The sequence below is a fragment of the Protopterus annectens genome, chromosome 11.part0 (genome assembly GCF_019279795.1).
Source record: "Protopterus annectens isolate FY-2018-M chromosome 11.part0, PAN1.0, whole genome shotgun sequence".
Taxonomy (NCBI): Eukaryota; Metazoa; Chordata; order Ceratodontiformes; family Protopteridae; genus Protopterus; species Protopterus annectens.
The window spans coordinates 1,141,964,725-1,141,979,971 of record NC_056745.1 but is presented as its reverse complement, the minus strand read 5'-3'; the positions used below and the strand labels follow the sequence as shown (position 1 = coordinate 1,141,979,971).

The following is a 15,247-nucleotide window of genomic DNA, read 5'->3' as shown; positions in this document are numbered from 1 at the left end:
GAATGTGTTAACCCTTGAGACTACTTATATTTATTTGATGACACTGTGGCTACTGCTAAAAGCCTTGCTTTTTGGTCAACATTACCACTTATATTAATATTAATTTCACTCAGTATAATTGGGTACCCTTGTAGGAGCTTAGAGTGGCTGGCTTTAGAGTGTCTGTTGGCAGTAACTACCTTGTATTCTGGGCAAAGGGAAGCAGAGCAAGAACATCTGTGCCAGCCTTTCCCAGGTGTGTGTGTTTGTGTGTCTGCATGTGTATGCGCACGAGAGTGTGTGTGTGTATGCGCACGAGTGTGTGTGTGTGTGTGTGTGTGTGTATGCGCACGAGTGTGTGTGTGTGTGTGTGTGTGTGTGTGTGTGTGTGTGTGTGTGTGCAAATCAAATCTCAAAGAGTGTGTGTCAGCTACTTGGAGCGGGACACGGAACACTGGTTTCACAGACAGAGTGGAGGAGGACTTTGCTTGACACTCGGCTGAGGACTCCACTCTACAGCTGTGCAAGTGTGGAGTCTTACTGGGGACCTGGAGAGAGAGAGAGAGAGAGAGAGAGAGAGAGACACAGAGACAGAGACAGAGAAACCCACCCCCCAGAATGAGTGTGTTTCCTGTGTGCTTTTAAGGGAAATTGTGCTTGATGCAGAGAGCTGCATCTGGAAATACTGTGTGTACCTATCTTTGTTCCAAGTGAACGTCCTTCACCAGTGTCAGTAGTGAGGATTCAGGCTCCTTTATTATGGGCCCAGAAGAGGGGACATCACAGACTATGTCATGTTTTGCTCTGTCTTTAGGTCTGTGCTGGCTGTAAGGGGTCCTCAGACCAACTCATCTACTTGCTTAAGAAACAAATAAAGAAATAAAATAAACAAAGCAAAGGAAGGAGAGACAGAGATTGCCATGTGCCAGCAATTTAGGGCCAGCAGGAGGTTAATGCGCAGGAAGGGAGACTCAGACAAATAGGAGGAGCAAAGGGCAAAGGGAAAAGAATAGGGGAAAGAGATTGTAGGGAGAGAAGGAATATGACCAGTATCAAGTGAAGCAAAGTGAGGGAAGCATATAAAACTTATTGAGGAGGGCCGCAGATGGTGCAATTTGAAAGGAAAATTTATAGATGAGAGATAGGAAGAAAAGTAGATAAGAGGGAATGTGGGGCAGGTAAAATGTGCTTGGTGAGTGGAAAGTCAGTTAACAAGGGGATGTACACATTTACCAAAGGAGACAGGAAAGATTTGGTTTTACCGACATTAAAGTTATTTAGAAATGAGGGGCGATGACTAAGGGGGTCACCAAGTGTTCTGGATCATCTAGGGGTAAATGAGGAGCAAGTTAAGACAGCGGTGGGAAGGGACTGGGTGGGAGGAGTAGTGTAGGTTAGGGTTTTAGGCTGTGTTTGGTGTGGGGTTTAGGTTTAAGGAGCAAGAAGTGATCTTCAGGCAGTGTTTGTAGTGGGATTTAGGTTTAAGGAGCAGGAAGGGAGCTTTAGAGTTATGGAATGGGAGGGGAATTTAAGGTATGGAGCATCAGGGGAGTTTTAGGTTTAGGGAGAAGGTGAGTTTAAGGTTAGCGAGCAGTTGGGGTATGGAGATCTAGTTAGGTTTAGGTCATGGTTAGGAACATTTAGGTTAGGGAAGGGGAATGGAGATTTAGGTTTAAGGAGCAATTGGGGACTTTATAGTTAGGGAGGGGATGTGGAACTTTAAGTTTATGGAGTAAGTTCTCAGGTTAGAGTTAGGAACCAGGTGAGAGTTTTAGGTTTTGTATTAGGGCTCTGTTAGGGTTACACAGTTTAATAGGGTAGTGTGGTAGGAAGGCTAGGTAATTATGTAAGATGAGACTAGTGACTAGCGGGAACGGGAATTAGGGCATTTGACCTTTAGAGCAAGTGGCAATGAACATGTGGACCAGACCCATATATTTATATACACACACATATATATATATATATATATATATATATATATATGTATAGATGTTGGTAATAAAACATGGCATGTGTGGTAGTATATGTATTGTGTAAACTGCAGCAGATTGACATATGTTAGTGCGGTTATGAAATGGGCACATTGGTTATATTTATAATAGTGAAAAAGGCAGAAATATTACAGAAATTATTTTACTTGAAAAGTTTTATTTTTTTGCAAAGATAATATTCAGTAAATTAGTTTTACATCTTTAAATGATAGGAAAACAGTATAAACTTTATCATTATTTTCAGCTGAATATAGATGACAGTAGATAGCTATACTTATGTAGACTCCTAGACTACTGAAGATTAAATTCCTGCACTAAAAAACTGCTTCAAATAATCTATCTTGTAAGGATGAAAGTCTCACAATTTGCTTCTTAATGTCAGTTTCAAAAGAAACACTTTTAAAAAATGCAATGTCTATTAATATTGCAATGATGGTCGATATGATTGAAGATGAAGCTGCAAATTTTTCATCATTTAGTACAATAAACACCAAACAGTAGTGTGTCATACTGATGTACTTAAACATGTTGTTTCAAGTTTAGTTTGGTTAAATATAATGCATGGTAGGAGTAACAGTTAATATATTTCTCTTTTTTAAGTTTGTGTTGTTTACTTACTGAGTCTGAAAAAAACTATAGGTCTTGCCTGTATGAAAGAGTGACCCGTAACCTACATCCCTCTTTGTCCTTAGGCCATCAAGATAAGGCCAGTAGTTGTTCCCAGGTTCAGGCTGGAAACTTCAGGCAGAAGTTCTTTTAACTGCCTTGCACTAAACATGTGTAATTGGCTCAGACTGCTTTAGGAGATTATTGAAGTACCATCCCTTTGGACATGTATGCTATTAATGAATCCTATGTCTCTTTTTTATCACTTGTAGAGTAGTTTGTGCAACCTACTAGACCTCTGACAGTGGCATTAATATTTGCTGTTACTAGTGATCCCAAATACATCTGCGGTGGTGCAGCGGTAGCATTGTTGTCTCACAGCAAGAGGTTCTCCCATTCGATTCTTGGCTGGAGTGCGGGGAGTACCTTCTGTGTGGAGTCTACATGTCCTCCCCACGGTTGGGTGGGCGTTCGAAAGACATGCATAAATGGGCATGCCTTAGTTGAAGGTTGAACGTCAAGCTGGCACCTTGGCGTTCGTGAAAATCTACTGCCAATCATTAGCGGACCGGAGTTCCGCTGTGGTGACCCCTAACCGGGAAAAGCCGAAAGACAAACAACAACAACTAGTGATCCCAAATGATAAAGGTATAACACTGATGAAGTGTGAAATATTGCTTTCTCAGCAGCAAAAAGTAGAATGCAGCCACATACTGAAAGCATTGATATTTAACGTGTGAGCACAGGACATGAAATGTTTAAACTTGTAAGCAGTACACAGGTAATCAGAACTTGCAGCTGTCCTGTTGTAACATATAGGATGTACATTCTGCAGCATTTTTACTCCTTCAAAAATCAGGCATATCCCATATGTGGTCATTAAATATGTGTGTCTATGTGCAGGGGTGAGTTTAGGATAAATAAATGTATAGATAAATGATATAATAAAATCTGGGATAGCAACTTTGACATCATGATTCACATTACATATCCATATGTAATTTGCCAGTTTTATTTGCTCAAATGGCCTTTAACTATGAGATATAGAAACAGGGAAAATGTGGATGTATTTTGGACAAGGGCCTTTAATTCCTTAATATGCAAGAAAAGAAACTATCACCTTGAGAAAGCAGCTCTCCCAATTAAGAATCAGTCGTAAAGTGACTCAAAGAAGGATCATGTTAGCCTCTCAGTGCAGGCTACCTGTTATAGGCTGAATCCAAATTTATGTGCATGCATAGTTCAGGCAAATGATACGCAGGAATGACTTCAATGACCAGACACTTGCTGTCTTGCAGTAGTTAGTGTATGAAAGATATCTGCAAGCCACTACCAGTATTAAAAATAAAACTTCAGCTATTATTTTTTTCTGCCGTTTGATGTCACAGTACCTAACTGGACAACAATGATACTTGTGATATAGAGTATGGTCGACGAAAGAGACTACACTGTAAATTTTGAAGTTCTTTACAGAGTTTAGTGTTCCACCTGTGACATAACAATTTTGTTCTTCAAGTGCTATTGTCTTTTACTCTGCAATGTATGCTCATCCTATTTCTAATCCTCTTATTTTACACACGCCAAAACCAGTAATCTGATAGCTCTGATCATTTTTTTTTTTTTAAATGATCTTGCATAATTTAGTTCAAAAAATAAACCAAGCCTTGCTATCAGTACTTCTGGGAAAGAACTGCTGAGTCCTGTTGGTAGATTCTTAGGTTTTTCAAGCTGGGTAAAATAGGAGACATTATTTATCACTATTCACTTTCTATATTCTTTCTTTAAGAAGCTTTTTTTAGAAATATCTGGTTGCAGCTTTTTCTTCCTGTAGCATAGAATTCTGAGTATTTTCCATCAGTACTACACAGTTTGCTGTCCTTTTGTATAAATTGCATTCCTAATTTAATAGTTATATGGCTAGATACTTTCTGCCTAGTAGTTCATGTATGACTTACATATGTATTGCCATTTCCACCATTAACTTTTTACGAACCTCCATGGATTTGGATCCAGATGTTGCCTCAGATATCCATGCACTCAGTCCTAGCCAGCCACAATGGAAGATGAATTCACTGTATATGAAAGCCCATAAATTAACTTACAACACCAGAGAAATTGTTTTTTGCTTCATGCTGCTGCAGTTTAAAAACAGAATAATTAAGCAGGCTTGGGGTACAGGAGCTGAAGACACCCCCCCCCCCGTGTGTGTGTGTGTGTGTGTGTGTGTGTGTGTGTGTGTGTGTGTGTGTGTGTGTATATGTATATATATATATATATTATATATATATATATATATATATATATATATATATATATATATATACATATACATATATATATATATATATATATATATACACACACACACACACACACACACACACACACACACACACACACACACACACACACACACACACATTTTTTTCCCAAAATATCTTTTTTTGAGTTCATGTGTTATTTCAACTGACTGGCTATTGCAAAATGGTACTTAATGAATTTGTCTTCATGCACAGAACTGTAATCTTGCTCGATGAATACAGTACCAAAGTGCTAAAAACATTTCTACCAAAGTTATTACACTGGGACATTGTATAAGTCAATGTAAAAGTACAAGTGGTGCATGCAAATCATATATTGCTTCATTCAATTAAAAAAATCAGAAAATGTCCAGATGTGTAATATGAGTACATGAACATAATGCTTTTGTAACAACTGTCTACTGACTCAATCAAAATATGCAGTTACCTTCTAACCAGATGTCTCGTCTTTCTTGACCTTATCATACCAAGCACATAGACCACAGTTTCATGACTGCCCACCCAGAATCATATTCTGTAACTCCTACAGAATGGTAGTTCCATAGATCTGTTCCCTGCTCCATATATTGATTTATCCTCATATGAGAGTATAGGCTTTTGACATATCCCAGGCATTGTTAAAGACTGAAGCCATATTCCTTTAAAAAGCAACACACCACTTAATGTTCCTGAACATGTCTGAAATTTTCTGTTGCACATGCTTTTGGTCTAATTGCCAAAGGCATGGGATGCACTTACTTTTCATTTTAAATTCCATCCTTAAGTGCAAAATGCTCTTCAAATTCATATTATACAACATTTGTTTTTACAACTGGAAAATACATCCTGAAATCCTGAAAGTCCTAAAAGTGTGTGAACCATAAAAATAGTCTATGTGTCCTACCTGTATAACCCTGAAGACAGATGCAGAACACTTCCAAGCTATTAGTGTCTTCCTGATAGCAAGAACTTGCAAAATATCGACCACTTGTTGGGGTATCCGGACATAGACATGGCTGGCAAGTTTGTCCTGAAAGGGGATCTCCATAATAACCACTTTCACACCTGTTCAAAAATATTTGACAGTTATTTATTAAGTAATAAATTTAACAAATAAATATAAATTATAATTTACACATTAACCAGAAAAAAATCATATAGACATATCACAGTGCTGTGAATGATTAACTTTCAATGGATTTTGGATAGATGCCAGAAATTATTTGTTAACTAAGTATGCTGTAGTCCTCTAAAATATTCCAAGTAAATTTAGAGAAATCATGCTCTGAAAGCAGTATCTCTTTATAAAAAAAAATCTAATTTTTTACCTTTGAAAGACAAAAGCCTTTTTTTAACTGTTGCATTTTTATGTAAACAAATAATGGTCTTCAGACTGTGATGCAGTACTACATTATATGTCTAGATTTTAAAACGTGTTTGAAATGGATGGTGTTGGATAATAAGAACATAAATAATGGCACATGCTGTAATTTATGTGCTCATCCATTCATTTAATCATTCCCTGATGACCTTGTTATTGCAGTTCTGTGAAGCAACTGGGGCCTATCACAGGACTCCATGGTAGAGGGAGACACTAACCCTGCATAGAATATTAACACCACAGGATGCAGACACACAGGCAGTCACACATAGCATTAACATCTAGCAAGTTGGCGGATGAGTCTTTGTTTTGTGGGATGAAAATAGATCACTCAGCAAAAATCTTTGCACTCATAAGGAAGACACTCACCTGTTTTTTGGAAATGGATTCTGTCTGATCTCGCTTTCTGTTGCCCTGATAATTGATACTACGCATTTTACTTTTTTCCACATTTATCTCACAACCTGATACCTTTCGAAATTCTGAGAATTTATGCATTAACTTCCTACTATTTCTCGCTATATATGGTATGCAAAAGATAATGTCATAAGCATCAAGAGCTATTTTCAACTTCCAGCACCCATGCATACTGTTCTGTGGTTGACTGTCTTATTCTCAGAAGTTCTAAATAGGACACAAATAATAGTGGGGACAGTGGGCACTCCTGCCTGGTCTGTCTTGTATGACGGAATTCTTCTGACATCCCTGCCATGGCTTTCAGTCTTGCAGTGGAATTCACATGCATAGTTTCCAACAGCCAGACAAACTGGTGTGGCTTCTTCAGAGCCTTAATGCTTCAAACAAGTATCCTCACTTTATCCTGTCGAAGTTTTTTTTCGGTATCCAAACTCACTACTGCTGTTCTCTTGACAGTTGTATTTGTGCCATGTACTACTAACAATGTTCTTATTATGTTGTCAAATGTTTGTCTGCCTCCAGTAAAACCACATTGATCTTTTTGATTAGTCTAGGCATCACCTTAACCATTCTCCTGTTTTGGTATTAATACCACTATGCCTTCTTTCCACGATCTAGGGATCACTTGAGTTTCTACCACCCTATTCCCAAATTCTCAGCCTTTCCCAAACCTCAACTATTTTTTCTTTGGCCAAACTCCACCCCTCAATTTGGAAGGTGTACTGTGTGGGTGTTTTACACTTTGCCTTTTAGCAATCACTTCCTTTATTTCTTCTTGGGTGAATTTTGCTGATATGAGCTCACTCTGTTCCTCACTCAGTTCCCTAAGGTTTAACTCTGCTATATATGTTCTGTATCCTTTCCTGCACGACTGGTATAGCATCATCTCAAAGTAATTGCAGAAGGAATCTAAGATCTCCCATCTCTTACTTATCAGTTACCCCATTATCTGATGTTTCATATGAAAGATAATCCTTTCTCCTTTTTGTTGTCTAAGCCTCCCGCAGATACTCACATTGGTCTAATAGATGTTTATCCCATAAACTGCCATCTGCTGCAGTAATAGTCTTTTGTCCTCTTCTTCATGTATACTCTTCAGAATACTCTGTAATAATTCATCCTCAGTATCTGTTATTCCTCCTCCATTTCTTTGCAGATGCACAATCTGCTCCATCTACTTCTCCTTGCTGTCCTCCTCCTTCCTTCTCTTCCAACTCATATACTCTTAAATCATCATCGTCATCATCAACTCCCTTTTTCCCATTTTTTTATGTAGAATCAGAGTGTTGTGTTAACTGTCGCAATCTCTCTGAATTCAATGCCACATTCCTGCCTTCTTCAGCACTTATGCCTAACTATTACAGATCTTCTCTCACTCAGTCCACCCACCTCTTTGCTGGATGCCCTTGTTTTGTCTTAACGTCTACCTTTCTGTCCCAAATCTTCTTCAATACATTGTCTTCTCCTTTTCTGCATGTGTTTGAACCACCATAATCTGTTCTCTTTGATCTTTTCTGCAGTTGGACCTCTTTTGACTTCTGCTCTTATGTCCTCATTTCTTTGTCTATCCCACAATGTGCATCCTACCACCTGTTTCAGGCACTTTATTTCCATCACCTCTAGCTTCCTCATCCACTCTACCTTTACTGCCCAGGTTTCTGTACCATACAGTAAAACTTGTTGTACCACTGTTTTGTACACCTTAACATTCAGCTTTTTTGGCATTCTTCTGTCATAAACTACACCAGACACTCTATGCCAGTTGGTCCAGCCCCTCTGATTATAGCTTTGACCTCTTCATTCAGACTTCCCTTCTCCTCAACCACCCCTCACTGATACTTGAAGCTGTTAAGCTGTTCCACTATCTTTCCTTCTATCTCAGTTTTCAGCTTCATCTAATTTCCCCAGTTTGCTGACATTACCACTGTCTTATCTGTACTTTGTTTCATCCCACATGCTTTCAGTTTTACATTCAATTCCCTATCCTTTGCTGAAGTTCTTGTTCCAAATCTGCATGTAATGCCACATTGTCTGCAAACAGCATCTTTGATGATCTGTCCCCTCCAACCTGTTTGCCAGTGTAACTATCACCAGTATGAACTGCAGTGGTAACAAGCTGAACCCTGATACACAACTGCTCCCATTGGCAACCCCTCTATGAGACCGAACACTGTTTGTACTTGAGTTATTGGATCTTTGCACATAGCCTGTACTAATTCTACCAGTGTTTCTGAGATTGTTTGTTTGATTAAATTTGTATAAATGTAAGTTTGCGTGTGTCACAAATGATAATTCAATAAAGGTATTTAATAACAAATGTCTAGAGAGTTCAAATCACTGCAGGACTAGCAAAATCAGCTTTCTTGGGACCTTGTCATATGCTTTCTCCAAGTCTAGGAATGACCAGTTAGACTTTTCCCTCATTTCTAGCTTATTCACCACTGTCTGTCTCACTGCAAACATTTGGTCACTTGTGCTGCATCCTGATCTGAATCTGAATTGCTCATCTCCCATCTTACTTTCTACTACTCTGCATATCCGTTTATCAATCACCCTCTCCAGAACTTTCATGCAATGTGACAGGAGTTTGATACTTCTGTGATGCCCACAGTTGTGGATGTCCACTTTGTTCTTGTACACTGACATGAGTATGCTTAATCTCCAGCTATGTGGGATATGCCTTTCTATCCACACTGCCACTCTTAGGAGCCATTTCTCCCCTATCTCACCCAGCATCTTTACCTTATCTGTTTGACCTCATCTGATACTGCTGCTTTCCCTGACTTCATTTTCCTTAGTGCTATTCCTCCTTCTTCTGTGGTGGGATCCTCCTCCTCTTGTTGCTAGCATCCCTTTTGAAGGGAGTCTGACTATCTCCTTTATCTTTCTGTCTTTGCCTTGCAACCTGATACAATTTATTTGTACCACCTACTGAGTGACATTCTAGAAGATGGCAGAGTGCCTCTGATTCCCTGTTCTTTGCTATTGCAACTCCTTTCTTAGCCTCTTTGTTAAACTGCTCTGTCTTTTCTATCTTCCACTTCTCATTGCACTCTTTGTTTTTTTAAATGTTTTTATTAAATGTTTATAAAACATAAGCACTACAACATTTGTAATAAAAAATGTACATACATATTTAAAAGTAAGAAAAAAACCCTAATCTTAAAAAATACAGAAACAAAGAAAATAACTATTTACAAGAGTGTCCATCAGCCTTCTAATCATTCCTGTTGTTGCATGTCTGTTAAATTCCAGAATGTTTTTTTTTATTTTTGCATGTCAAGCAGTTCTTTAATTGTGTCCATACATTGATGTAAGAGGTAATTCTGTTCATTCTCGATCTGATTGTAATGATTTCAATATGAGTTATTCAGTTACTAAACTTATTAGTTCTTTAAATGAGGGAATAAATTCATTTTTTTTCAGTTTTGTGTGATCATTTTTCTGTCTATTATTTATATGGGTAAAATAGTTCCAATATGTATCATTACATGTTTTAGTTTCCCTCTTTACCACTTTATACAGTTTGGACAAAATACCACATTCCTAAGGAATTTTGTTGCAATAAAATTATGATACATTGAATCATTGGGACATGATACCTTAACATTAGTTGCATTGACTTAATTTCTCTTCTATATATACTCTACAAGATTGTATATCTAACCACATATCTTTAACAAAATCATACATAGTCCTAATATAATCTACTGAGTGCAGCTTTTTCAGTACAACAGAATCTTTTCTTTAAAGGCAACCATTGTTTCTAAATTTGAAGTAGGGATATTACTTTGAGTATATGCTATGGGAAACATAAGGAAAATCCATGCTTCATAATCCAGATTTCTATATATAAAATTTCTAAAAGTTTTGAATGTAGTCAAAATGAAGTAAAAATCACTTGTTTGGTGACTTTTCCCTATAATGTAACCCTTTAGTAAACAAAATAAACTGTTATTTAATATAATATAATTATTAGCATATCTGTTCACAAAAAGGTTTTCTAAAAATTCTTTTCATCTAGTTGTATAAGTGTTGTTGATCCAAAGACATATTCTTTTCATAATTGATGATAATATAATGCTATGTCTGGTAGTCCTATTCCCCTACTTCCCGATCTCTTTATATGATGATTTAATTTGATTCTTGGTTTGTCAGGGAACCAAAGAAATTTCAAAATAAAAGTGTTAAATTCTTTAATACAGGTTTTCATAGTAGGTAATGTTAGTGATTAATATATCGGATTTTTGGCAAGATAATCATTTTGATGATAGAGAGTCTTTCTTCCATTGTAAAGATAATTTTATTCTATTTGTCCATTGGATTCTTTATCTTATTTATACAATTAGTGTAATTATAATTTACTATATCTTTAATATTATCCGTTATGGTTATTCCCAAGTAATTTCTTTTCTTTTCTTTAACAATATATTTAAGGAACTTATGTGGGATTTTATTTTTATTTATGTTTATTGGTAAAATTTATCATTAAATGTCAAATCAGATTTCTTCTGAAATAGTACCATTGCTAAAAAAGTTGCAGATATATTATTTATTATTATTACTCAATGTGAATAAGATGCCATCTGCAAACAACTGAATTTTAGAACTTGAATTCTTCATTATTTTAATACCTTTTATATCTGTATTTGATCTAATAAAATTAGCAAAACTTTCCATAACTAGGGTAAAAAGAAAGAGGACATCCTTGTTTGTTCCTTTTAATACTTGTATAGTATCAGATGGGAAAGTACCTATTATGACAAATGAAAAAAAGCAATCTGTACAGAGAAGATTAATAAAATGAGCAAAGTTAAAAGAAAACTTGTATTCTTCTGGAACTAGCAAACGATATATCCAGTTGACTAAGTCAAAATCACTATTTATATCAAGACTCATTAATGTTAAGTTCTTATTTGCATTTGCATAGTCAATTATTGTAATTATTATTTTAATATTATCATAGGTGTTTCTATTTAAAATGAACCCAGTTTGATCTTCATCAAACATAGAAGGTAGAACGTGTTTTAGTCTATTAGCATTAATTGCCATGAATAGTTTATAATCTGCATTTAGAAGTGAGATGGGACTGTATGACAAGCAATGAGTAGGATCTTTGTCGGTTTTTAAAGTTGGAGAGATAAGGATATATTTCCAAGAAGGAGGAACTTTAGTTAAGTCCTTAACTGTAGAACAAATCTTATAAAATATGTGTAGGGCTTCTTTAGGTAACAGTTTGTAAAGTTCAGATATAATTCCATAATTACCTGGTGCTTTATTAGACTGTAATTTAGAAATTTGGGTTTGAAGTTCGGACATAGAAATTGGTTTGTCAATTAATTTCTTTTGGTCATTTGATAGTCTAGTTTTTATATATTTTTTTTAGTTTCCTCTGGATCTATTAGTATATTATTTTGATTAATTTCATTGTAATAATCTCTGAATTTCTTTAGAATAATTTCTATTTATCCAACCAAACAACTAGGAATTAGTATAACCCTCTCTGATAGCCGCCACAGATCCAGCGACAAAATCCAAGCAGCTGGTGTAATAAACAAAAATTTAATAAAATAAAAACTTTAAAAACTGGTATAGCAATTAGATTTAGCGCTTTCATTTTTTCAATTTTTACAATCCCTGATACTATCTAAGTGTCTGTATAAAGCATTGTTCATTTCTTTCTGACCAATGTTATACAGATGGTCATATATTATATTTTTTAAACATATGTCAGTCTTTTTGACACAAAAACCTGAGCATTCTAAACAGTTAGCTAAATATATGACATGTTTAGTGTTGCAATTTCCGTTTTTGAATATTACTTTAGTCCTGTTCAAATTCTCTAGGACCAGACTGTCAACTTCCAGTATCGCGTGACACTGCTTGCATCTTCCACATTTTGTAGTGTGTTTTTTTCCTTTTTACCCTCCCTTCAGTTGTCAAGGGGTACTCAAGCTTGTTTTTAATATTTGGTCCTGTTTTGTATATGAATATAGGTGTGTCTCCTAACATGTCAACCAACCCATCCACAGATTTTAAAATACTCCAGTTAGATGTCATTATGTTTTTTACACACTGAGTATATTGGTTATATTCTAAGATACATGCCTGGCTGTACTTGTTGTACCCTTCATTATTTCTCATGGAATTCACCTGGAAACTATCCAATCCTAAAATAGGTTTGTATCTTTTACCACATTCACTCATTACATAACTAGTAATGTCAGTTATAAGGCCATTGGGGTATCCTCTTTTCCTAAATAAAATTCCAATGAATTCCATTTCTTGAACTATTTCTTCATACAGGGAGGTCATCCTGGTGGCCCTGATACATTGCCCTTTTAGTATACTCTTCATCTGGTTTCTGGGATGGTTGCTTGAATATTCCAAATAGGAATTACTAAACGTATCCTTCCTATGAATTTGAGATTTAAATCCTGTAGGTATGTGTGAAACTAAATTATCTAAATAGGCAGTAGCAGGGATTGTAAAAATTTTAGGTTTGGTATTTTGGAACAGGTTAGATCTAATCCAAGTGGGGGGGGGGGCATTAAGATGGTACTTGCTGAAAAAGAAGTGAAATGGCAACTACTTCTTAATGCTACTACCCCATGGGGCTTAATGACCACATACCTATTAGACCTGTACTACTTGCAAGAATATGAATTCATTATGAACAAGCATTACATAAATGATTATAAAAACATGTATATAGCAACTATCCTTCACAATTATTCAGCAGTTCCATATTTTATGAAATGACATTTGTATATAACATGTACAGAGACATTTTATTCATATAATAAGGTTTTTTCACAAATGTGGGTTTAGAATTGTGTAAATGTTACATGCATCTTTAAATAATGTGAATTAATTGTGACTTCCAATTGGTTTATTCCCAAAGGCACCTTTTTTGAAAGGTTATTTTAACGATGCAAAGCAACAGCATGGCATTCTGATGAAGTCCACATTTGAAGTGGATAAAAGCACTAAATCTAATTGCTATACCAGTTTTTAAAGTTTTTATTTTATTACATTTTCTTTTTATTATACCAGCTGCTTGGATTGAGTTGTTGGATCTGTGGTGGCTATCTGAGCGGGTTATACTAATTCCTAGTTGTTTGGTTGGATTGGTGTGTATAGCCACTCTTAATAATTTCTATTTATGTTACTTTTCTTTTCTTTCTGTGTGAATATATTTCTTTTATGTGATTAGATTTACTGAGTAATTTTATTTTGGTGGCTAAATTGTGCATAGACTTTGGATTGAGAGAAAAGCTAATTATCTTAAACTTCTCAAGATTGATTCTGGTTTTATGATTTAAAATTTAAAAGTATTTGTCATTTAGCTTATTGATCTTTTCTATGTTATTATGTTTATTCTTCTGGTTTTCTAACTTCAACTTTCAAGTTTTCCCTGTATTTCATATAATTCTTTGTCCCATTGCTTTTTTGTTTGATAGCCAATTAGTCATTCTACCAAACAGATATGATTTTAGAGTGTCCCATATATAGATTTCTGAAATATCCACTGTATTGATAATTTCTATAAAGGAGGAAATGTCTTTAAGAAAATAGTCTTTAAATTATTGTAAACCTGTTATATATGTTCTTATTTTAACATTATTATTAGAGTTCAAAGACAATTCAAAAGTGATTGCATTATGATCTGAAAATGGGCAAGTTATAATCTTAACTTTACCAAGCTTGTCCACTAGCTCATTACAAAAATAAACTCTTGTCTATTTTGGATTGTCTTCCATGCTTATGAGAATGCATAAAAATTAATGAATTTGACTCTGAAAATTCTTTTATACCTCTAAGATTAAATAATTCAGTAAGATTCATTAACTTTTTTGCAGACATCTGAATTTTCCTTTTACTATTTTTATTAGTATCACTTGGCGATAATATACATTTAAAGTCTCCTGCCAAAATTATACTGCCTTTTGCATATTGAATTACTTGCTCTAAATGTCAGTCAACTATTCCTGGAATCTGGTACACATTAACAAGAGTTAATAATATTCTTATTGTATTTTTATAGTAGCAGTACAAAGCATACCTATATCATCTTGATGTGCTCCCATAACTTCAGGCATAGGTAAAGAATTCTTGATAAAATAACTACTCCTCTTTTTTTCTGATTATGTTGTGAACTAGTGTATAGTGTAACGCTTAGTATTATGTCTGTTTATATCTTCTGCCAAGTTTCATGTAGAAAGATAACCTGAGAATTAAACAACTTCAGATATCTACTTAAGTTACCTCTCTTGCTTCCTTTGTTTAATCCATTAACTTTTATAGAAATACAGTTAATAAATGTAATTTGTCCTTTTGATCAGAAACATATACTTATTTGTCATACATAATGATGCTCTATTTATAAAGAACTGCTTATTAATGCTCATACAAATAGTAAATTCTGAGAGTAGATCTAGGAACAAAATTGTTACATTTGTGGACACTCGTAAAAAGGCAAAAAGTATGATTGTCATAAAGCAATTGCTTCAAAAACATCTCCTACCCCTCATGGAGTCTAACACTCCAAGCTTACATAGTTTAACCAT

At 35.3% G+C, this 15,247-nt stretch overlaps 1 protein-coding gene across 2 annotated transcripts in view; it reads right to left on the bottom strand.

The window, feature by feature from the left end:
• Positions 1 to 15,247, bottom strand: part of LAMB4 (laminin subunit beta 4) — a 1,139,974-nt gene that overhangs the window by 409,166 nt on the left and 715,561 nt on the right. For both annotated transcript variants that reach the window (XM_044088495.1, XM_044088496.1), the window contains exon 22: positions 5,784 to 5,944. In XM_044088495.1, coding sequence (XP_043944430.1) covers positions 5,784 to 5,944 — 161 coding nt within the window. The remainder of the gene's footprint in view (positions 1 to 5,783; positions 5,945 to 15,247) is intronic.